General features: G+C 36.0%; 1 protein-coding gene across 11 annotated transcripts in view; it reads left to right on the top strand.

Annotated features, from left to right (window-relative positions):
• Positions 1-25,945, top strand: part of runx1t1 (RUNX1 partner transcriptional co-repressor 1) — a 362,940-nt gene that overhangs the window by 336,750 nt on the left and 245 nt on the right. For 6 of the 11 annotated variants that reach the window (XM_061930757.1, XM_061930758.1, XM_061930759.1 and 3 more), the window contains 4 exons: positions 1,303-1,498; positions 2,943-3,011; positions 11,656-11,879; positions 14,817-16,523. In XM_061930757.1, coding sequence (XP_061786741.1) covers positions 1,303-1,498; positions 2,943-3,011; positions 11,656-11,879; positions 14,817-15,125 — 798 coding nt within the window. In that variant the 3' untranslated portion in view covers positions 15,126-16,523. Of the gene's footprint in view, positions 1-1,302; positions 1,499-2,942; positions 3,012-11,655; positions 11,880-14,816; positions 16,524-25,840 lie in introns of those variants that run through there. The other 5 variants (XM_061930761.1, XM_061930760.1, XM_061930765.1 and 2 more) reach the window with 2 other exon arrangements.

Here is a 25,945-nt window from a genome sequence, read left to right as displayed (position 1 = left end):
TGAAAGTGTCTTATTGTGTGTTTGTGAAAGTGTCTTGTTGTGTGTTTGTGAAAGTGTCTCATTGTGTGTTTGTGAAAATGTCTTGTGTGTTTGTGAAAGTGTCATTGTGTGTTTGTGAAAGTGTCTCATTGTGTGTTTGTGTAAGTGTGTGTTTGTGAAACTGTCTCATTGTGTGTTTGTGAAAGTGTCTCCTTGTGTGTTTGTGAAAGTGTCTTATTGTGTGTTTGTGAAAGTGTCCCATTGTGTGTTTGTGAAAGTGTCTCATTGAGTGTTTGTGAAAGTGTCTCATTGTGTGTTTGTGAAAGTGTCTCATTGTGTGTTTGTCTAAGTGTGTGTTTGTGAAAGAGTGTTATTGTGTTTGTGAAAGAGTGTGTTAGTGAGTGTGTGTTATTGTGTGTTTGTGAAAGTGTCTAATTGTGTGTTTGTGAAAGTATCTTATTGTGTTTATGAAAGTGTTTTATTGTGTATTTGTGAAAGTGTCTTATTGTCTGTTTGTGAAAGTGTCTCACTGTGTGTTTGTGAAAGTGTGTTTGTGAAAGTGTCTCATTGTGTGTTTGTCTAAGTGTGTGTTTGTGAAAGAGTGTTATTGTGTTTGTGAAAGAGTGTGTTAGTGAGTGTGTGTTATTGTGTGTTTGTGAAAGTGTCTAATTGTGCGTTTGTGAAAGTATCTTATTGTGTTTATGAAAGTGTTTTATTGTGTATTTGTGAAAGTGTCTTATTGTCTGTTTGTGAAAGTGTCTCACTGTGTGTTTGTGAAAGTGTGTTTGTGAAAGTGTCTCATTGTGTGTTTGTCTAAGTGTGTGTTTGTGAAAGAGTGTTATTGTGTTTGTGAAAGAGTGTGTTAGTGAGTGTGTGTTATTGTGTGATTGTGAAAGTGTCTTATTGTGTTTATGAAAGTGTTTTATTGTGTATTTGTGAAAGTGTTTTATTGTGTGTTTGTGAATGTGTCTTATTGTGTGTATCTGTAAGTGTGTGTTTGTGAAAGTGTCTCATTGTGTGTTTGTGGAAGTGTCTTATTGTGTGTTTGTGAATGTGTCTTATTGTGTGTTTCTGTAAGTGTGTGTTTGTGAAAGTGTCTCATTGTGTGTTTGTAAAAGTGTCTCATTGTGTGTTTGTGAAAGTGTCTTATTGTGTGTTTGTGAAAGTGTCTCATTGTGTGTTTGTGAAAGTGTCTTATTGTGTGTATAAGTGTATGGATAGTCAACAGGAACAGGAAGTGTTAGCTATATAAAAATAGTATCATAAGTGTTGTGTATTAGTAAGTGTAAACTCAGCACCTGGTGTGCCTTGATCGCCCCCTAGCTGCTGAACTGCATCATGGACATGGTGGAGAAGACCCGGCGCTCGCTGACCGTGCTGCGCCGCTGCCAGGAGGCCGACCGCGAGGAGCTCAACTACTGGATACGCCGTTACAGCGACGCCGAGGAGCTGAAGAAGGGCGCCGGCGGAGGGCAGTCCAGGCAGCAGAGCCCAGCAGGGCAGGACAACCCAGTGTCAGGTTTGTTTACATCCACTCATTGTTTACTCACAGTAAATATGTCTGAGACGTACACTAGAATCTATTACATGTCACCATTTTGTGTGTGTCGCTTAAATGTTAGCACAAATGTTAGCAACACTAGCGTAGCTGTGTGAGCTACATGCTAACATTACATTTTAACATCATGCTAGGTTAGCAACATTAGCACAGCTATGTGAGCTACATGTTAACATTACATTTTAACACCGTGCTGGGTAAGCAACATTAGCTTAGCTATGTGAGCTACATGCTAACATTACATTATAACATCATGATAGGTTAACACTAACATAGCTACTTGAGCTACATTCTAACATTACATTTTAGCATCATGCTAGGTTAAAGACACTAGCATAGCAATATGAGATACATGCTAACATTGCATTTTAACATCATGCTAGGTTAGCAACAGTAGTTTAACTATATGAGATACATGCTAATATTACATTTTAACATCATGCTCGGTTAGCAACACTAACCTAGCTACATGCTAATATTACATTTTAACATTTTGTTAGGTTAGCAACACTAGCATACCTACAGTATGTGAGCTACCTGATAACATTACATTTTAACATTATGCTAAGTTAGCAACACTAGCATAGCTTTGTGAGCTACATGCTAATATTACATTTTCACATCATACTAAGTTAGCAACACGAGCGTAGCTATGTGAGCTACATGCTAACAGTACATTTTAACATCATGCTAAGTTAGCAACACTAGCATAGCTATGTGAGCTACATGCTAACATTACATTTTAACATCATGCTAGGTTAGCAACACTAGCATAGCTATGTGAGCTACATGCTAACATTACATTTTAGCATTATCCTAGGTAAGCGACACTATCATAGCAATATGAGCTATATGCTAACATTACATTTTAACATCATGCTAGGTTAACACGGCTTTGTGAGCTACATGCTAATATTACATTTTAACATCATGCTTGATTAGCAACACTAGCATGGCTATGTGAGCTACATGCTGACATTACATTTTATTATTATCTTAGGTAAGCGACACTAGCATAGCAATATGAGCTACGTGTTAACATTACATTTTAACATCATGCTAGGTTAGCAACACTAGCATCGCTATGTGAGCTACATGCTAACATTACATTGTAACATCATGCTAGGTTAGCATATTAGCTGAAGAAAACCTACATGATCAAACTGACAGCTCCTTTTAAAATGTGTAGTGAAGCCTGATAAAGACACTCTCCCCCTTCATGACGACATAAAAAGCTGCTCCTCGAAAAGTGTTGTGTTTTGAGCGTCTTTTTTTTTTTTTTCAAAGGAGATCTATGTTATTCCAGCTATCCACACAACTGCCCGTTTTATTTCCCATCATGCATCATGTCGTGGGAGACGATAACAACGTGGGTTGTTGTTTTTTTTTTGTCCACCCCCTACAGAAATTCACAGGGAGCTTCTGCAGCGACCTGTGTCTGGTTATGTCCCTGAAGAAATCTGGAAGAAAGCTGGTGAGTAAGCAACACACACACACACACACACACACACACACACACACACACACTTGAATATTGATCACCAACAGTAAACAGTGCGAGGCAGATGCACTGCAAACTAAACAATAGGAATATGACTACCAAGCGATAAATAGTCGCCTCACACTTGTCCCACTTAGCCTGACGTGTGGGATTGTGATCACATGGCGAGCGGCGGCGGCCGCGACGCCGGATTCAATTTAAATGCATATTACTCCGGCGCCGCGTGGCGCTCGCTCAGGCACGGCCGCCGTCTTCTTTTTATGTGCGCCGAAGAAGAGGCCAGGAGAGAGGGACTCCCAGGGAATGTAAGAAAAGAATGACCCCCCCCTAACGGTGCCATGTAGAGATGTCCGATAATATCGGCCTGCCGATATTATCGGACGATAAATGCTTTAAAATGTAATATCGGAAATTATCGGTATTGTTTTTTTATTATTATCGGTATCGTTTTGTTTTTGTTTGTTTGTTTGTTTTTAAATTAAATCAACATAAAAAAAACACAAGATACACTTACAATTAGTGCACCAACCCAAAAAAACTCCCTCCCCCATTTACACTCATTCACACGAAAGGGTTGTTTCTTTCTGTTATTAATATGCTGGTTCCTACATTATATATCAATATCATACTTGCCAACCCTCCGGGATTTTCCGGGAGACTCCCGAAATTCAGCGTCTCTCCCGAAAACCTCCCAGGACAAATCTTCTCCCGAAAATCTCCCGAAATTCAGGCGGACCTGGAGGCCACTCCCCCTCCAGCTCCATGTGGACCCTCCAGGTCCGCATGGAGCAATGTTGTTGTAATATATTGAGTTGGAGGCAATAACCAGGCGAGGTGATGAAGCACATCTCTTTATTGTCAACTTCAGAACAGACTCACACACTTGATGTCAGGTGCGCAACACCACGTAAATCGTTGGCCAACCAAAAAGTAACCCCAGTACGCTATAGCCAACACTCACCAGGAGATGGCAACAGACAAACATAGATCACTCTATTACATTCCTCCCCTTTTAGAAATGTAGAAGATACTTAAAAGAAATAAACAACCCAACCAAAAAATGCAGCAGCTCAATTAAAAAACTGTACTTAAGCCACATTCTTTTTTTTTTTTAGTACTGAACTCTTAACCCTCATTTGTAAACAATAACATGCTTATTATACAAACAGTATTTGTACACCTTTAACAGATTTTTATACTGTCTTCAGAGATTCAGTTTTTTTGGTGGTACTCGAAACCTTTCTGGGTACCTGCGGATCACTGGTGGGGTTTTTGTTGTGGGTGATCTGGGTTCTGATGATGGCAACTCAGCAGCCCTTGAATCTGGTTCAATGATGAGACTAGTTTGTGTCTGACTCACTGATGGTCCTGATGATGGAACTGAAACAGCACTGTCCAGTTGTACTGATGGCACATTTTCTGCAACTGGTGGAGACTAGATAACTGGCAGTCTCTCCATGTTTTCTCGCCATGGTAACATGTGTTCCACATGCACTGTGTGCTGTCTCTGTCCCTGTCCCTCTTGATAGATAGATAGATTGATATATATAAGTATTTCTTATATATATATATATATATATATATATATATATATATATATATATATATATATATATATATATATATATATATATATATATATATATATATATATAAGAAAATACTTGACTTTCAGTGAATTCTATCTATATATATATATACATATATATATATATATATATATATATATATATATATATATATTTATTTTATATATATATATATATATATTTATTTTATATATATATGAAATACTTGACTTGGTGAATTCTAGCTGTAAATATACTCCTCCCCTCTTAGCCACGCCCCAACCACGCCCACCCCCCACCCCCACCCCCCACCTCCCGAAATCGGAGGTCTCAAGGTTGGCAAGTATGATCAATATAGATCATAGGTGTCAAACTCTGGCCCGCGGGCCAAATTTGGCCCGCCGTGTAATTTCATTTGGCCCTTGAGGCAATATCAAATTAACATTAGAGCCGGCCCGCCGGTATTTTCAGTGCCCCTCTCAAAAGTCTCCCGGGGCAACCATTCTCCTGAATTTCTCCCGATTTCCACCCGGACAACAATATTGGGGGCGACTGCCTTTAGCGTCCTCTACAACCTGTCGTCACGTCTGCTTTTCCTCCGTACAAACAGCGTGCCGGCCCCTATCACATGATATATGCGGCTTCTACACACACATAAGTGAATGCAAAGTATGCTTGATCAACAGCCATACAGGTCACACCGAGGGTGGCCGCATAAACAACTTTAACACTGTTACAAATATGCGCCGCACTGTGAAACCACACCAAACAAGAATGACAAACACATCCGCACCGTAACACAACATAAACACAACAGAACAAATACCCAGAATCCCTTGCAGCACTAACTCTTCCGAGACGCCACAATATACACCAAACCAGCCCCCCCTTTCTCTTGCTACTTCAAGGCTTGAATGTTTGATTCATTCATTATTGTTATTTTATTTTCAAATGTATTATTAGCCTGTGGAAAAAGTTTATTTTGATATTTACCTCAGAAGGCTGCAAATAGAAAAGAGGCATTCGATTTTTATTCAAATGTTATTTGATATGCCATTGATATTTTTGAATTATTATTATTAGAAACTCGATTTTGCATGTCACTATAAAGTTATATAAGCCTTGCTTGTTCAATATTCAATGCAAAACTTGTTTGGGTCCCTATTAAAAGGTTCATTTGTTCAACCTTGGCCCGCGGCTTTGTTCAGTTTTAAATTTTGGCCCACTCTGTATTTGAGTTTGACACCCCTGATATATATCAATACAGTCTGCAAGGGATACAGTCCGTAAGCACACATGATTGTGCGTGCTGCTGGTCCACTAATAGTACTAACTTTTAACAGTTAATTTTACTCATTTTCATTCATTACTAGTTTATATGTAACTGTTTTTATATTATTTTTCACTTTCTTTTTTAATTCATGTTTTTAATTTATTCATCTTATTTTTTTTATTATTTTATTTTTTTTAAGTACCTTATCTTCACCATACCTGGTTGTCCAAATTAGGCATAATAATGTGTTAATTCCACATATCGGTTGATATCGGTATCGGTAATCAAGAGTTGGACAATATCGGAATATTGGATATCGGCAAAAAAGCCATTATCGGACATCCCAAGTGCCATGTTAAGGTGGGGATGCCACGCCCGAGGCGGGATCGAAACCGAAAGTTAACTTGGCACGTGTGCGGCCAACCGCACCTGGTCGATGGAGACATCAATAGAACCGGAGAGAACAATACGGGTGTGTGCGTGGATAAGAAACATTGCATTGAAGCTAGCCTGCGAGCTAGCCCAAGCTTTTCCTCTCCAGGAAATGAGCAGTGTCACCGGTCCGTGCGTAAAGGCGGGCACCGAATCCGGTACTCTTTTTTTTTTTTTGGCACTCCAGCAGCACTGAGAGCGCACTCCACCAAAACGACTCGCAGGTAATGTGGACATTTCCAATGCCAACAAAGAAACCGACTAGGATAAGGCTCCACTCCCCCCCCCCCCCCCCCCCCCCAAAAAATGCGCTAGCTTAATGCTAACATACGTTGGCTTTGCTATTGGCGCGCTACCGATTAGCATTAGCGATTTTACGCGGCGATTTCAACGCCTCCTCGTGTGTTAATGAAAACTACAACAAAGAGCTGCCGTGTAATAATGACAATACTTACAGTATGAACACTTTGTAGGGCGCAACGAAAACTAAAAAAAAACCACACCATAAACTATACACTACTGCCATCTAACCTCTTGGACTTGCTACTGTAATTGCAAACCTGATGTCATACCTGAAAATGAGATGATTAATTCAAAATAACAAGCCCGAATGCAGCTGAGATAGGCTCCAGCACCCCTTGCAACCCCGAAAGGGACAAGCGGTAGAAAATGGATGGATTGAAACAAGATATAACAACTGGACAGTAGCTGTGCATAATCAGCTCATTTTTAATTATTGCAAAAAAAAATGTCATTTATTATCAATAACAATATTTATTAACACACATAGAAGAATGAAAATGTGGTACCTTTATCAAATTGGTTTCCCTATTCATGACACAGTAAGTTCAATGATGCGGACACGTTTGTTACCGGATACTTTCTAAGGAGACTTTGTATGTGCAACTATACTTGTTTATATTGATAAATGTGCTGTTTTGTATTGTTCAATGATTATTACCAATGTCTAGCTTGTGTGCTATTGTGCGCTTAGCTGTTGCATAGCTGCTAGCCTATATATGTTTACAAGGGCTGTCTCGATACAACTTTTTTCACTTCCGGTACGATACTGATATTGGAACCTTGAGTATTCGACGATACCGACACAGATACAATATCCGCAGGAATCCTATGTGTGTGTGTGTGTGTGTGTGTGTGTGTGTGTGTGTGTGTGTGTGTGTGTGTGTGTGTGTGTGTGTGTGTGTGTGTGTGTGTGTGTGTGTGTGTGTGTGTGTGTGTGTGTGTGTGTGTGTGTGTGTGTGTGTGTGTGTGTGTGTGTGTGTGTGTGTGTGTGTGTGTGTGTGTGTAAGGGGGGGCCTGTGGGACGACACAATGGAAATATGCATCATTTAAATGGAAATGGTCTCATTTGCATAGGCAATTAGGCAGGTCTCAGGCTTGACGGGCGGCGCGGGAGCAGAAAGGTTATTTATTAGAAGTACACTTTTTGGTAGGGATGTGTTCCAAAAGGTCAAACCCAATTATGTGAAAACTGAAGCTTTTTTTCCCCCCCAGAGTGAAATAGTGCAAGTCTAATTAATTGTTTCCAGACAGTCAGAAATAGGAACTTAAAACACATTTTGTAGATTACAGGCTAGCAACACTAGCATAGCTATGTGAGCTACATGCTAACATTACATTTAAACATCATGCGAGGTTAGCAACACTAGCATAGCTATGTGAGCTACATGCTAACATTACATTTTAACATCATGCTAGGTTAGCAACACAAGCATAGCTATGTGAGCTACATGCTAACATTACATTTTAACATCATGCTGGGTAAGCAACACTAGCATAGCTGTGTGAGCTACATGCTAATATTACATTTTAACATCATGCTAGGTTAGCAACACTAGCATAGCTATGTCAGCTACATGCTGACATTACATTTTAACATCATGCTATATTAGCAACACTAGCATAGCTATGTGAGCTACATGCTGACATTACGTTTTTACATCATGCTAGGTTAGCAACACTGGCATAGCTATGTGAGCTACATGCTAACATTACATTTTAACATCATGCTAGGTTAGCAACACTGGCATAGCTATGTGAGCTACATGCTGACATTACATTTTAACATCATGCTAGGTTAGCAACACTAGCACAGCTATGTGAGCTACATGCTGACATTACACTTTTACATCATGCTAGGTTAGCAATACTAGCATAGCTATGTGAGCTACATGCTAACATTACATTTTAACATCATGCTAGGTTAGCAACACTAGCATAGCTATGTCAGCTACATGCTGACATTACATTTTAACATCATGCTAGGTTAGCAACACTAGCATAGCTATGTGAGCTACATGCTAACATTACATTTTAACATCATGCTAGGTTAGCAACACTAGCATAGCTATGTGAGCTACATGCTAACATTACATTTTAGCATCATGCTAGGTTAGCAACACTAGCATGGCTATGTGAGCTAGATGCTAACATTACATTTTAACATCATGCTAGGTTAGCAACACTAGCATAGCTATGTGAGCTACATGCGAACATTACATTTTTACATCATGCTAGGTTAGCAACACTAGCACAGCTATGTGAGCTACATGCTAACATTACATTTTAAAATCATGCTTCTTTAGCAATACTTGCATTGAGCTACATGCTAAAATGATATCTTAACATCATGCTATGTTAGCAATACTAGCATTGAGCTACATGCTAAAATTATATCTTAACATCATGCTATGTTAGCAACACTAGCATAACTATCTATATGAGCTATATGCTAACATTACATTTTAAAATAATGCTACAGTATGTTAGCAATACTAGCATTGACTCACGTGCTAAAATTATATTTTACCAACGAGCATGGCTATGTGAACTACACGTTAATATTACATTTCAACATCATGTTATGTTAGCAACACTAGCATAGCTATGTGACCTACATGCTAAAATTATATGTAGCTTTGAGCTACATGCTAAAATTATATCTTAACATCATGCTCTGTTAGCAATACTGGCATTGACTTATGTGCTAAAATTAACAAAATTAACGATAACATTACGTTTCAACATCATGTTATGTTAGCAACACTAGCATAGCTATGTGACCTACATGCTAAAATTACATCTTAACATCATGCTATGTTAGCAATACTAGCATTGACTTATGTGCTAAAATTATATTTTACCAACTAGCCTGGCTATGTGAACTATACGTTAACATTACATTTCAACATCATGTTATGTTAGCAACACTAGCATGGCTATATGACTTACTTGCTAAAATTATATGTAGCTTTGAGCTTCATGCTAAAATTATATCTTAACATCATGCTATATCAGCAATACTAACATTGACTTACGTGCTAAAATTATATTTTACCAACTAGCATGGCTATGTGAACTACACATTAACATTGTATTTCAACATCATGTTATGTTAGCAACACTAGCATAGCTATGTGACCTACATGCTAAAATGATATCTTAACATCGTGCTATGTTAGCAACACTAGCATAGCTATATGACTTACTTGCTAAAATTATATGTAGCTTTGAGCTACATGCTAAAATTATATCTTAACATCATGCTCTGTCAGCAATACTGGCATTGACTTATGTGCTAAAATTAACAAAATTAACGATAACATTACGTTTCAACATCATGTTATGTTAGCAACACTAGCATTGACTTACTTGTTAAAATTATATTTTACCAACTAGCAAGACTATGTGAACTACACATTAACATTACATTTCAACATCATGTTATGTTAGCAACATAGCTATGTGACCTACATGCTAAAATTACATCTTAACATCATGCTATGTTAGCAATACTAGCATTGACTTATGTGCTCAAATTATATTTTACCAACTAGCATGGCTATGTGAACTACACGTTAACATTACATTTCAACATCATGTTATGTTAGCAACACTAGCATAGCTATATGACTTACTTGCTAAAATTATATGTAGCTTTGAGCTACATGCTAAAATTATATCTTAACATCATGCTCTGTTAGCAATACTGGTATTGACTTATGTGCTAAAATTAACAAAATTAATGATAACATTACGTTTCAACATCATGTTATGTTAGCAATAGTAGCATAGCTGTGTGAGCTACATGCTAACATTACGTTTCAACATAATGTTATGTTAGCAATAGTAGCGTAGCTATGTGAACAACATGTTAACATTACATTTCAACATCATGTTATGTTAGCAACACTAGCATAGCTATGTGACCTACATGCTAAAATTATATCTTAACATCATGCTATGTTAGCAACATTAGCACAGCTATATGACTTACTTGCTAAAATTATATGAAGCTTTGAGCTACTTGCTAAAATTATATCTTAACATCATGCTATATTAGCAATACTAACATTGACTTACGTGCTAACATTAACGATAACATTACGTTTCAACATCATGTTTTGTTAGCAATACTAGCATAGCTATGTGAATTACATGCTAACATTACGTTTCAACATCATGCTATGTTAGCAATATTAGCATAGCTATGTGAACTACATGCTAACATTACGTTTCAACATCATGTTATGTTAGCAATAGTAACATAGCTATGTGAACTACATGCTAACATTACGTTTCAACATCATGTTATGTTAGCAATAGTAGCATAGATATGTGAACTACATGCTAACATTACGTTTCAACATCATGTTATGTTAGCAATAGTAGCATAGCTATGTGAACTACATGCTAACATTACGTTTCAACATCATGTTATGTTAGCAATACAAGCATAGATATGTGAACTACACGCTAACATTACGTTTCAACATCATGTTATGTTAGCAACACTAGCATGGCTATATGACTTACTTGCTAAAATTATATGTAGCTTTGAGCTACATGCTAAAATTATATCTTAACATCATGATATATCAGAAATGCTAACATTGACTTACGTGCTAAAATTAACAAAATTAACGTTAACATTACGTTTCAACGTCATGTTTCCCAGGCGCGGCACCGCTGCTGCCCACTGCTCCCCTCACCTCCCAGGGGGTGAACAAGCGGATGGGTCAAATGCAGAGGACAAATTTCACCACACCTAGTGTGTGTGTGTCAATCATTGGTACTTTAACTTTATGTTAGCAACATTAGCATAGCTATGTGAGCTACATGCTAACTAGCAGACTTCCTGTTCCAAATTGTACAAATGTATTTCTTCTATTTCTAAAACTTCCTTGATAAACCCAGGAAGTGAACAACATGTCAGGACTGAAAAAGAGTTCTTCCTGCTTCTTTTGGAACATGTTGCAATGATTTGATGATGTCAGTGAAATGTTGACAATGATGACGTCACAGGACTGCCCCTGCCTTGCAGGTGCGGCAGGACTGACTTCCTGTGTGTTTCCAGAGGAGGCGGTGAACGAGGTGAAGCGGCAGGCGGTGTCGGAGCTGCAGAAGGCGGTGTCGGAGGCGGAGCGTAAAGCACGCGACATGATCAGCAGCGAGCGCGCCAAGATGGAGCGCGCGGTCGCCGAGGCCAAGCGGCAGGCGGCCGAGGACGCCATGTCTGTCATCAACCAGCAGGAGGACTCCAGCGAGGTGAGAAGATCAGTACAACTTGAAAACACTTGGAGACTTTACAGAAAACTTGTCGGAAGTCTGCGGAAAAACACCTTAAATTTAGTTTTCCACAATGAAATTGTTAGCTTTGTTATGAGCTTTGTGTTAGCTTTTTTTTTTTAGCTTTGTTGTTAGCTTTTTTGTTAGCTTTGTTGTTAGCTTTGTTATTAGCTTTGTTATTAGCTATGTTGTTGTCTTTGTTGTTAGCTTTGTTGTTAGCGTTGTGTTAGCTTTGTTATTAGCTATGTTGTTGTCTTTGTTGTTAGCTTTGTTGTTAGCGTTGTGTTAGCTTTGTTATTAGCTTTGTGTTAGCATTGTGTTAGTTTTGTTATGAGCTTTGTTAGTAGCTTTGTGTTAGCATTGTGTTAGCTTTGTTGCTAGCTTTTTTGTTAGCTTTGTGTTAGCTTTTTTGTTAGCTTTGTTATTAGCTTTGTTGTTAGCTTTGTTATTAGCGTTGTTATTAGCTATGTTGTTGTCTTTGTTGTTAGCTTTGTTGTTAGTGTTGTGTTAGCTTTGTTATTAGCTTTGTGTTAGCATTGTGTTAGCTTTGTTATGAGCTTTTTGTTAGCATTGTTAGCTTTGTTGTTAGCTTTGTGTTAGCTTTGTTATTAGCTTTGTGTTAGCATTGTGTTAGCTGTGTTATGAGCTTTGTGTTAGCATTGTGTTAGCTTTGTTGTTAGCTTTGTTATTAGCTTTGTTGTTAGCTTTGTCAATAGCTTTGTTGTTAGCTTTGTGTTAGCTTTGTTATTAGCTTTGTTATTAGCTTTGTTGTTAACTTTGTTATTGGCTCTGTTATTAGCTTTGTGTTAGCTTTTTGTTAGTTTTGTGTTAGCTTTGTTGTTAGCTTTTTGTTAGCTTTGTTGTTAGCTTTGTGTTAGCTTTTTTGTTAGCTTTGTTGTTAGCTTTGTTATTAGCTATGTTATTAGCTTTGTTGTTAGCATTGTGTTAGCTTTGTTGCTAGCTTTGTGTTAGCATTGTGTTGGCTTTGTTGTTAGCTTTGTGTTAGCTTTGTTGTTAGCTTTGTGTTTGCATTGTGTTAGCTTTGTTATGGGCTTTGTTAGTAGCTTTGTGTTAGCTTTGTGTTAGCATTGTGTTAGCTTTGTTGTTAGCTTAGTGTTAGCTTTGTTGTTGTCTTTGTTGTTAGCTTTGTTATTAGCTTTGTGTTAGCTTTGTTGTTAGCTTTGTCGATTGCTTTGTTGTTAGCTTTGTGTTAGCTTTGTTATTAGCTTTGTTGTTAACTTTGTTGTTAACTTTGTTATTGGCTTTGTTATTAGCTTTGTGTTAGCTTAGTTATTAGCTTTGTTGTTAGCTTTGTTATTAAATTTGTTGTTAGCTTTGTGTTAGCTTTCTTATTAGCTATGTTGTTAGCTTTGAGTTAGCTTTTTCATTAGCTTTGTTGTTAGCTTTGTATTAGCTTTGTTGTTAGCTTTGTTATTAGCTTTGTTGTTAGCTCTGTTGTTAGCTTTGTGTTAGCATTGTGTTAGCTTTGTTATGAGCTTTGCGTTAGCTTTGTTATTAGCTTTGTTGTTAGCTTTGTGTTAGCTTTGTTGTTGTCTTTGTTGTTAGCTTTGTTATTGGCTTTGTTATTAGCTTTGTTATTAGCTTTGTGTTAGCTTTGTTATTAGCTTTGTTGTTAGCTTAGTTGTTAGCTTTGTTATTAGCTTTGTTGGTCACTCTGGGGTATTTGTTTGTTAGCTTTGTGTTAGCTTTTTTTGTTAGTGCTCTGGTAGCTTTGTTGTTAGCGCTGTCGTAGATTTGTTTTTAACTTTGTTGTCACCGACATTTTGTTAGCTTTTTTGTTATCGTTATTGTTAGCTTTGTGCTATCTTTGTGTTACTTTTGTTATTAGCTCTGTTGTTAGCTTTGTGTTATTTTTGTTATTAGCTTTGTGTTAGCTTTGTTATCAGCTTTGGTGTTTGCTCTGTATTAGCTCCGTTGTTAGCTTTGTTGTTAGCTTTCCTCCAAGCTTTCCGCCAACATTTTAGCTGCAACATTAGCATCAGCAAGGACAAATGTATCAACTGCACCCTGACAGAAAATGTTAGTATTTTCCTTGATTTGTCCACAAAAATATCAACTTGAAGGCACTAACTAACTGTAAAATGACACTTAATACTTAAAAAACAAAAACAAATCTTATCTCTGCTAGGAGTGTGCCAACAATAATTTTTAACAATAATAACCAACAATAAGTATGATTGAAAAATGTTGTTTACAATAATTATTATTATTAATTTACCAACAATAATTATTAACAATTATTGCCAACCATAATTACCAACAAAAATGACCAACAGTAATTTAGAAAAATTATTTTGCTAAATAAAAATTTACAGTAATTGTTAACGATATGTAGTGACAAAAATGACAAATAATTATTACCAAATTAATTACTATTTTTAGTTGTCATGAATTAAAAGTAATTTGACAATGAGTATGTACTTTTACTGCCATCTAGTCTGTGTGCTTTCAAACAATACAGTATTTGTTTTATATTTTTGTTGAAATCCTTTGCTTTTTAAGGTGACAAGGATGACTTCAAACATTGATAACAAATTCATAAAATCACAATTTTATTCAATATTATTGACAAAAAAAATATTGTTGCCGCATCTTTCTGAAAAAGCTGCTGTAGGAGTGCAGATTTAGTCCAAAAAGAAAACAAATATGGCCGCCTGCAGGAAAGGACGACCATATTTGGATATCATTTACCTCCAAGTCGGATTCTTTCATTTGGCACTACTTGGCTGCGACCAGCAGAGGTGCTGTTGAGTAGTTTACTGTCAGGAGAAGATGGTGGGAAAGTTTAGCTCGGTTTGTGTCCTGGCATGGAAACGGGAGTCCAGAACATTGAAAGAACACTGCGTGGCTCTTGGAGGACGGATCAAGCATCAGGTGTGTTTGTGTGTCCATCAGAGCTGCTGGAACTGCGGCCGCAAAGCCAGCGAGACGTGCAGCGGCTGCAACACGGCGCGCTACTGCGGCTCCTTCTGCCAGCACAAAGACTGGGAGAAGCACCATCACGTGTGCGGGCAGACCCTCCAGCAGGGCGCCACGCCGCCCGCACCACACGCCCCCGCCCCCGTCACCTCCCCCGCCCGCACCCCCAGCAGCTGCACGGGGAGTCCCGCGGCGACGCCGCCCGCCGCCACCCCGGCCGCCACACGCTGCTCCACCCCCGGCACCCCGACGTCGTCCTCGGCGCCGGACGGCCCGCCGCGCTAGGTGGGGCGCGGGATGATGCTAAGCTAACTGAACAACAAGTCATATTGACTGTGAAGACATTCTTTCTTGTACATATCCACCACACTGACGTGACGTCCCCACTCCCACTCCCACTCCCACTCCTCATCTCATCTCAGCCTCGTCAACCCTGACTCCAACCATCCTTTTTCACACAATTGATGTCCCTGATGTCTCTCTCTGACCACATGTCCACTTGTTGGAAGGACTTCTGCTGCCTCCAAGGACACATCTGGACATATTTACACATATTTAGACATTTTTGGACATGTTAGGACACATCTGGACATTTTTAGACATATTTGGACATATATAGACATTTTAGGACACATTTAAACATTTTTGGACATGTTAGGACACATCTGGACATATCTGGACATATTTACACATGTTTGGACATATTTAGACATTTGGACATATTTAGACATTTTAGGACACATCCGGACATATTTACACACATTTAGACATTGTTGGACATGTTAGGACACATCTGGACATATTTAGACATATTTGGACATATTTACACATTTTAGGAGACATCTGGACATATTTGGACATATTTAAATAATTCTGGACATATTTAGACATTTTAGGACACATCTGGACATATTTACACATATTTAGACATTTTTGGACATGTTAGGACACATCTGGACATTTTTAGACATATTTGGACATATATAGACATTTTAGGACACATTTAGACATTTTTGGACATGTTAGGACACATCTGGACATTTTTAGACATATTTGGACATATATAGACATTTTAGGACATGTTAGGACACATCTGGACATATATATACATTTTAGGACACATTTAGACATTTTTGGACATGTTAGGACACATCTGGACATATTTAGACATTTGGACATATTTAGACATTTTTGGACATGTTAGGACACATCTGGACATATATAGACATTTTAGGACACATTTAGACATTTTTGGACATGTTAGGACACATCGGGACATATTTAGACATGTTTGGACATATTTACACATTTAGACATTTTAGGACACATCCGGACATATTTACACACATTTAGACATTTTTGGACATGTTAGGACACATCTGGACATATTTAGACATATTTGGACATATCTGGACAAATGTAGACATTTTAGGACACATCTGGACATATTTAGACATATATGGACATATTTAAACATTTCTGGACATATTTAGACATTTTAGGACACATCTGGACATGTTTGGACATATTTAGACATATTTGGACATATTTAGACATTTTAGGACATATCCGAACATATTTACGTATATTTAGACATTTTTGGACATGTTAGGACACATCTGGACATATTTGGACATATTTACACATTTTAGGAGACATCTGGATATATTTGGACATATCTGGACATATCTGGACAAATTTAGACATTTTAGGACACATCTGGACATATTTAGACATTTTTGGACACATCTGGACATATATTTAGACATGTTTGGACACATCTGGACATATTTAGACATATTTGGATGTGTTTGGGCACATCTGGACATATTTGGATGTATTTAAACATTTCTGGGCATAATTAGACATTTTAGGACACATCTGGACATATTTAGACATGTATGGACATATTTAAACATTGTTGGACATGTTAGAACACATCTGGACACATTTAGACATATTTGGACATATTTAGACATATTTGGACATATTTAGACATTTTAAGACACATCTGGACATATTTACACATATTTAGACATGTTTGGACATTATAGGACACATCTGGACATATTTAGACATATTTGGACATATTTAGACATATTTGGACACATCTGGACATATTTGGACACATCTGGACATATTTGGACATAGCTGGACAAATTTAGACATTTTAGGACACATCTGGACATATTTAGACATATATGGACATATTTAAATATTTCTGGACATATTTAGACATGTTTGGACATACGTAGACATATTTGGACATATTTAGACATTTTAGGACACATCTGGACATGTTTGGACACATCTGGACATATTTAGATATTTTAGGAGACATTTGGACATGTTTGGACACATCTGGACATATTTAGACATAGTTGAACACATCTGGACATATTTAGACATGTATGGACATATTTAAACATTTATTGACATATTTAGACATGTTTGGACATATTTAGACATTTTAGGACACATCTGGACATATTTAGACATGATTGGACACATCTGGACATATTTAGACGTGTTTGGGCACATCTGGACATATTTAGACATATTTGGATATATTTAAACACTTCTGGACATATTTAGACATTTTAGGACACATCTGGACATATTTAGACATTTTAGGACACATCTGGACATATTTAGACATATATGGACATATTTAAACATTTCTGGACATATTTAGACATGTTTGGACATACTTAGACATATTTAGACATTTTAGGACACATCTGGACATATTTAGACATGTTTGGACACATCTGGACATATTGGACATATCGGACATATTTAGACATATACGTTTTTGGACATAGACATATTTAGACATTTTTGGACATATCTGGACGTTTTTGGACATATCTGGAAATATTTTGACATATTTGGACATTTCTTGACACCTATAGACATTTTTTAACATACCTGGACATATTTGCATTTTTTGCCATATTTTGCATCATCTGAATATTTTTGGACATACCAGGACAATTTTGGACATTTTTGGAGTGGACATATCTGACCATTTCTGGACATATCTGAATATATTTGGGCATATCTGGAAATTTTTGGACATATTTGGGCATATCTGGACATAATTGGACACTTTTGGAGTGGACATATCTGGACATTTTGGACATATTCGGGCATAATTGGACACTTTTGGAGTGGACATATCTGGACATTTTGGACATATTCGGGCATAATTGGACACTTTTGGAGTGGACATAATCGGAGTGGACACAATCGGAGTGGACATAACAAAGTGTTTGTGGAACATGGACGTCTGGACGTGAAGTTAGCGAGGAATGAACAAAGCATCGAGCAGAATCTCCTGGAAGGTGAGCTTGGACAAAATGTCTCTCGGAGCAGGAAGTGACATCATAGTCACATGACCCAGCAAAGGACAATGTTTATTTATTGTTTGATAAAGGTGTTGAACAATGACACCGCGCTGCTTTTCTACCTGGTGTCCTTGTTGAACCTTTCATGGACACCTTGGTCTCAGAGCTGCTACTCCAGCCACTACTGGGATCAACCTTTTTCTTTTCTAAATCCAAAATGTATTTGCACTGACTGTCACAGACTATCTCAGCATGCCACACATTTGACATCTTTTATAGTGATAGTGGTTCACGTGGCAAAGGGGGCGGGGCCAATTTAAACAATTTTTTTTCTTTTGCTTACCCTTGTTTAGCTAAACCTTTCGCTTAACATTTGTTAAACGTTAGCTAAACATTTAGCTTAACATCTGTTAAACGTTAGCTAAACATTTAGCTTAACATTTGTTAAACGTTAGCTAAACATTTAGCTTAACATTTGTTAAACGTTAGCTAAACATTTAGCTTAACATTTGTTCAATGTTAGCCAAACATTTAGCTTAACACTTGTTAAACGTTAGCTAAACATTTAGCTTAACATTTGTTCAATGTTAGCCAAACATTTAGCTTAACATTTGTTAAACGTTAGCTAAACATTTAGCTTAACATCTGTTAAACGTTAGCTAAACATTTAGCTTAACATTTGTCAAACGTTAGCTAAACATTTAGCTTAACATCTGTTCAACGTTAGCTAAACATTTAGCTTAACATTTGTTCCACGTTAGCTAAACATTTAGCTTAACATTTATGCAACGTTAGCTAAACATTTAGCATAACATTTGTTAAGCGTTAGCTAAGTATTTAGCTAAACGTTAGCTAAATGATAGCTAAATATTTAGCTAAACGTTAGCTAAATGATAGCTAAACATTTAGCTTAACCGTAGCTAAACGTTAGCTCAATGCATGAACAACACTTTGCAAAGTAATTATTTTATACGAAATGACAAGAAAAAAGACAAAAAATATTGGAACAAGGTTTCCAAATGCAGAAGTGAATACTCCCATTGACAGCTTTAAGCACCACCTAACACACGCACACACACACTAACACACACACACACTATTGTTCAAAACAGCCAAAGACTTTTATCACCAAATCCTCATTTCTAATAATAATTTACTTATATAAGTTGAAGCTGTTAGCTGAACATTTGCAGCAATAATTACCAACAACATTTAATAACACTCATCAACAATAATTATTAACATTTACAGTACCAACCATGATTATTACCAATGACAATTAACAATGTTTGTTAACAATAATTACCAACAAGAATCACTAACAAAAATTTGCAACAGTATTCACTGAGAAAATTACCAACAATAAATTATAACAATGACAGTAATTATTATTAACAATAATTAACTACAAACATTGCTAACAATAATTTATAACAATCATTACGGACAAAAAATGTAACAATAATTATTAATCATAATTACCAGCGATTGTTACCAACAATAATTTACAAAAAATATGTAATAATAATATTACAAACAATAATTACCAACAAAAAATGCTGGCGATTATTACCAAAAAATAGTTATTTACAATAAATACCAGCAATAAATATTGACAATAATTATTACCAAAATAATTACTGACAATTATTTCCAACAATAATTAAAAAAATTAATTGCCAACAAAAATGTTAACTATAATTACCAAAAATAATTATTGACAATAACTGTTCACAATAATTACCAACAATGATTAGCAACAGTAATCATGAACAAAAAATATTGACACACATTTCCGTAAATAATTACAGACAAAAATTACCAACAATAATTTTTTACAATAATTGCTAACAGTTACTACCAACAATAACAAACAAAAAATATGTAACAATAATTAATAATAAATACAGTCAATAATTACCAACAATAATTATTAACAATAACTACCAAAAATAAACAAATATCAAAAAATTATTACCAACAATTGTGATAACAATAATTACCGACACAAATAGTAGCATTAATTACCAAAAATAATTATGAATAATCACATAACAATAATTATTGACAGTAATTACAATCCCAACAATAATTAATAACAATAATTGTTTTTAACAATTACGATAGAAGGCTAAAATTAACTGCAATAATTAGTAACAAAAATGGTTTAAAAATAATTAAAGACAATCATTTTCAACATTAGTTACTAACAATAGTTACAGACAAAAAGTACAGAAACAATTACCAACAATATTTTTTAACAATAGTTATTGACAGTAAGCAACAATAATCATTAACAATAATTACTAACAATTATTATTGCCTGTAATTATTTACGAAATTACCAGCAATAATTAACAATAATTACAACAATAAATACAGACAAAAATGACCAATAATTTTATACAATTATTGACAGTAATTATCAAAATATTTATTCACAATAATTACCAACAGTAATAATTGACAATATTTACAGTATTAACAATCATTCTTATCAATAATTGTTCATAACAATTACGATCATTTTTTCAACAATATTTAACAGTTATCATTAGTAACAATAATTGTTTAAAAAAAAACAGACAATAATTTTCAACATTAATTATTAACAATAAGTACCAACATTAAGGACAAAAATTACAGAAAAATGTATTTTTAACAAAAACTCTTGGCAGTAAGCAAGAATAATTATTGACAATAATTACCAACATTAAGTATGGACAAAATTCACAGAAAAATTACCAACAATAATTGTTGACAGAAAGCAGTAATAATTATTAACAATAATTAATAACAATTATTGACAATAATTACTAGCGTATATTACAAACAAAACTGACTAACAATCTTTACCAACCATAAATACAGACAACAATGAATTTGTACTATAATGATTTAAATTAATTATTAACAATAATAATTGACAATCATTTTAACAATAATTATCAACATTAATTACCAATATAAATTACCAACAATAATTAACAATAACTTCCGACCATAATTAATAATTACCACCAGTTATGACAAATAATAATTAACAATAATTACCAGCAATAATTTTTGAAAAGAGTTACCAACAATATTTGCTAACAATGATTACTGACAATAATTATTAACAATAATTACCAACAATAATTTCCGACAACAGTTACTAACAACAATTATTAACAAAAATGACAGACAATTATTATTGACAATGTTATCAACAATGTCGCAACATACTTAAATAAAAAATAATACAAAATATTATTATTGTAACATTTTTTTTGTAAAATTATAAGTCACCTTTTTTCTAGTATGATACAAAAAGTTTTAATAAATTAAAAATATGACTTGTTTTTGTCACATTCCGCTTTTTCTCCCCATTTTGGAAAATGGCACATTTTGGGGCATATTTTAGCCACTTTTTGATCCTGATGACACAACAGTTGATTGCTATTACTTAGCTAAGATTTGTGTTGCAGCAACAGCACTTGCCTGACATACACACACACTTTGGTGCTACACACACACACACACACACACACACACACACGGCATGCATGCGTGTTACATATTAAAAAACATAAACGATGACCTCAATGAAGAAGTGTGACAAAAACCAAGTGAATGCGTCCAAAAAAGTTGTGCGACTTCTCATAAGCTGTGAAAGAGCGAACAGCCAAGCTGTTTGTCGTCATTTTAAAAGTGTAACTTTTTTCCTTTCTTCGGGTTAGCATGGACAGCTGTGGCTGTAGGCAACCTCCTGATGTAGTAGGTTGAAAATAGAAACTTTTTTTTTTTTTTTTTTGCAATTTTTGCTGCCAGTGTTCTTCGTTCTACCTCTTCTGGTTCTGATCTCGTGGACAAATAAAAGAAGCCAAACAAGAGAACAGGATAGTTTAGAAAACTGGAAATGAAACCCAAAGTGGAAATTCATACAGCTGCGCTAAATAAACCATATCATCAAAGTGCGCCTGCAGGGCCTTTTTTTATTGGCCGCCTGCGCGCTGTCACTTTAAGAAAAATGACATCAAATGTTGACAGGCTTTGTCATCACTAACACAAAGCAACTTTGTTTTGAACTTTGGTGTTTTTTTTAGTGATTCTGTCATTCATTTTCTTTCAATAAACTCAAATAAATACATTTAAAAAAAAAAAAATCTGTGAAGGCGCTTGTTGACGTCTCACGTTAAAAGTTGACTGAAATACGACTTTTTTTATTTTCTTTTATACATCCCAATACGTTTGTTTTTTTTTCATGTTTTTGTTCACAAGTTGAAAGAAAAGACGTTTGGTTGTTGTGCAATACTTTGAAGTCAAGTTTGTTGGGAAGACTTTGTCGGAAAATGTAATTTTTGATTTTATTTTGATTTTTTTTTTTGTCACGATGCTGATTATAAAGTAATGCAGTAAATGTTTGTCAGTCTGTGAAATTTTCTGCTATTGATGTTCTCTTTATGCTGTATTAAATATCTTCATACCTGAATATTAATACTTTTATTGATCAACATCATGCATCACATGTACACTGTATTGCCAAAAGTATTTGGCCACCTGCCTTGACTCACATATGAACTTGAAGTGCCATCCCATTCTTAACCCATAGGGTTCAATTTGATATTTTGCAGCTATCTCAGCTTCAACTCTTCTGGGAAGGCTGTCCACAAGGTTGCAGAGTGTTAATAGGAATCCTAAAGCGCATTGGTGAGGTCACACACTGATGTTGGTCGAGGTCAGGACTCTGTGCAGGCCAGTCAAGTTCATCCACACCAGATTCTGTTATCCATGTCTTTATGGATCATGCTTTGTGCGCTGGTCATGTCATGTTGGAAGAGGAAGGGGCCCACTCTAAAATGTTCCCACATGGTTCTACACCAGACAGAGACACCTGTGTGGTAGCAGTTTTCATTGGGAAAGTTGTCGCACATGAGACCATAGGCGCCGATCCCGTGGGTGCTTCGGGGCCTGGGCACCCACGTGGGATTGATGGCAACTTTCGATAGTAATAGTAGTTTGGTCCGTTTTACATAATAACAAAGTCACATATTATATAGTCTATAACTTATAACATTTCATTGTGCTCGATAATGAACTTATGACGCAATTATCTTGACTTTGAACACGATGCACACGAGCGAATTAAGTCCATACTTACTCAACGGGCGCGGCCACCGCTGTTGCTCACTGCTCTCCTCACCTCCCGGGAGGGGGTGAACAAGGGGATGGGTCAAATGCAGAGGACAAATTTCACCACACCTAGTGCATACTTGCCAACCTTGAGACCTCTGATTTCGGGAGGTGGGGAGTGGGGGTGGGGCAGGGGGCGTGGTTAAGAGGGGAGGAGTATATTTACAGCTAGAATTCCCCAAGTCAAGTATTTCTTATATATATATATATATATATATATATATATATATATATATATGTACATATCAGTGAATTCTAGCTATATATATATATATTTTTTTTTTATTATATATATATATATATATATATATATATATATATATATAAAAGAAATACTTGAATTTCAGTGTTCATTTATTTACACATATACACACATAACACTCATCTACTCATTGTTGAGTTAAGGGTTGAATTGTCCATCCTTGTTCTATTCTCTGTCACTATTTTTCTAACCATGCTGAACACCCTCTCTGATGATGCATTCTGCTTCGTCTCCTTGTGTGCGCAGTTGTGCACTGCACTCTCTCTAAAAGCCCTAGATGTTATTGTCACATATGCATGTACAGTAGATGGCAGTATTGTCCTGTTTAAGAGTGTCACAACATTGCTGTTTACGGCAGACAAACTGCTTTACGGTAGACGAAAACGTGACTGCTGTTGTTGTGTGTTGTTGCCGTGCTGGGAGGACGTTAATGAAACTGCCTAACAATAAACCTGGAGGGGGCGTGGCATCCAGCTCCGCCTGAATTTCAGGAGAATTTCGGGAGAAAATTTGTCCCGGGAGGTTTTCGGGAGAGGCGCTGAATTTCGGGAGTCTCCCGGAAAATCCAGGAGGGTTGGCAAGTGTGACCTAGTGTGTGTGTGACAATCATTGCTACTTTAACTTTAACCGCCATACATGTCACACTAAGGGTGGCAGTATGAATAATGCCAACACTGTCATAAACATGTGCCATATATAGTGAAAGCACACTAAACGACAAGAATATTTGCACCGCATCACAACATAAACACTACAGAACCAATTTCCCGAATTCCCTGCAGCACCAACTCTCATACTTGCCAACCTTGAGACCTCCGATTTCGGGAGGTGGGGGGCGTGGCCGGGGGTGGGGCGGGGCGTGGCATGGTTAAGAGGGGAGGAGTATATTGAAAGCTAGAATTCACCAAGTCAAGTATTTCATACATATATATATATATATATATATATATATATATATATATATATATATATATATATATATATATATCTCCTGAAAATATGCAAACAAAACTGTGTTTAGATAATTGATACTTCAAACTTGCATAAATAAATATTAAGGAATATAACATAACTTGGCTTCTGAGAGCTTCAAAATGTAATGAATAAAATGCTAAAGTTGTTGATAAACAAGCAATCATATTGGTAATTAAATATGGTCATTTTAAATGAATTATGATCATTTTAAATTAATTATTTCAAAAATGTTTATTTTTAAATTAATTATTTCAAAAATGTTTATTTTAATGTATAATTCTATGGCTGGATGTAATAAGGAGTCAGAAAAAATACAAATAAAAATACAATTAATTTTGATATTTTTAGCAAAATATAGTAAAATTGTATTTATTTAAAAAAAAAATTAAATTAATAAATATATTTATTTTTAGGTAAGATAAACATAATAATACAATTTATCCTTAGTCTGGATGATTTAGTTCTTGTCACCTTGAAAAAAGGCTGTCCTCACTCAGGCCACGCCCACTCCAGCTCCGGCTGAAAATCGGGAGATTTTCGGGAGAATATTTGTCCCGGGAGGTTTTCGGGAGAGGCGCTGAATTTCGGGAGTCTCCCGGAAAATTCGGGAGGGTTGGCAAGTATGCCAACTCCTCCGGGACCAAACGCCATGGGTGGATCTACACCTGACATCCACTGTAATGATACCAAGTACAGGCACGTATCTAGTCGATATTTGTTGGCATCACAACATCTTCTTTTGTTTTTTTAATTCATATTATGTTTATAAAGTCAGGAAATATGTCCCTGGACACATGAGGACTTTGAATATGACCAATGTATGATCTTGTAACGACTTGGTATCGGATTGATGCCCAAATGTGTGGTATCATCCAAAACTAATGTAAAGTATTAAAGAAGAGAAGAATAAGTGATTATTACATTTTAACAGAAGTGTAGATAGAACATGTTAAAAGAGAAAGTAAGCAGGTATTAAAAGTAAATGAACAAGTAGATTAATAATTCATTTTCTACCGCTTGTCCTTAATAATAGGTGTATAAATGACACAATATGTTACTGCATATGTCAGCAGACTAAATTAGGAGTCTTTCTTTGTTTACTTACTACTAAAAGACAAGTTGTCTTGTATGTTTTTAAGGACTAAATTGCAATAATAAACATATGTTTAATGTACCCTAAGATTTTTTTTGTTAAAATAAAGCCAATAATGACATTTTTTGTGGTCCCCTTTATTTAGAAAAGTACCGAAATACTTTTGGTACCGGTACCGGTGCACTAGCACCCACTGGCAGAAATGTAGATCGGCGCCTATGCATGAGAAAACCAGGATCCGGTGTGACCA

The sequence above is a fragment of the Nerophis lumbriciformis genome, linkage group LG37 (assembly GCF_033978685.3).
Source record: "Nerophis lumbriciformis linkage group LG37, RoL_Nlum_v2.1, whole genome shotgun sequence".
Taxonomy (NCBI): Eukaryota; Metazoa; Chordata; class Actinopteri; order Syngnathiformes; family Syngnathidae; genus Nerophis; species Nerophis lumbriciformis.
Note: the sequence above shows the minus strand (reverse complement) of the source record. Positions and strands in the feature narration are given on the sequence as shown.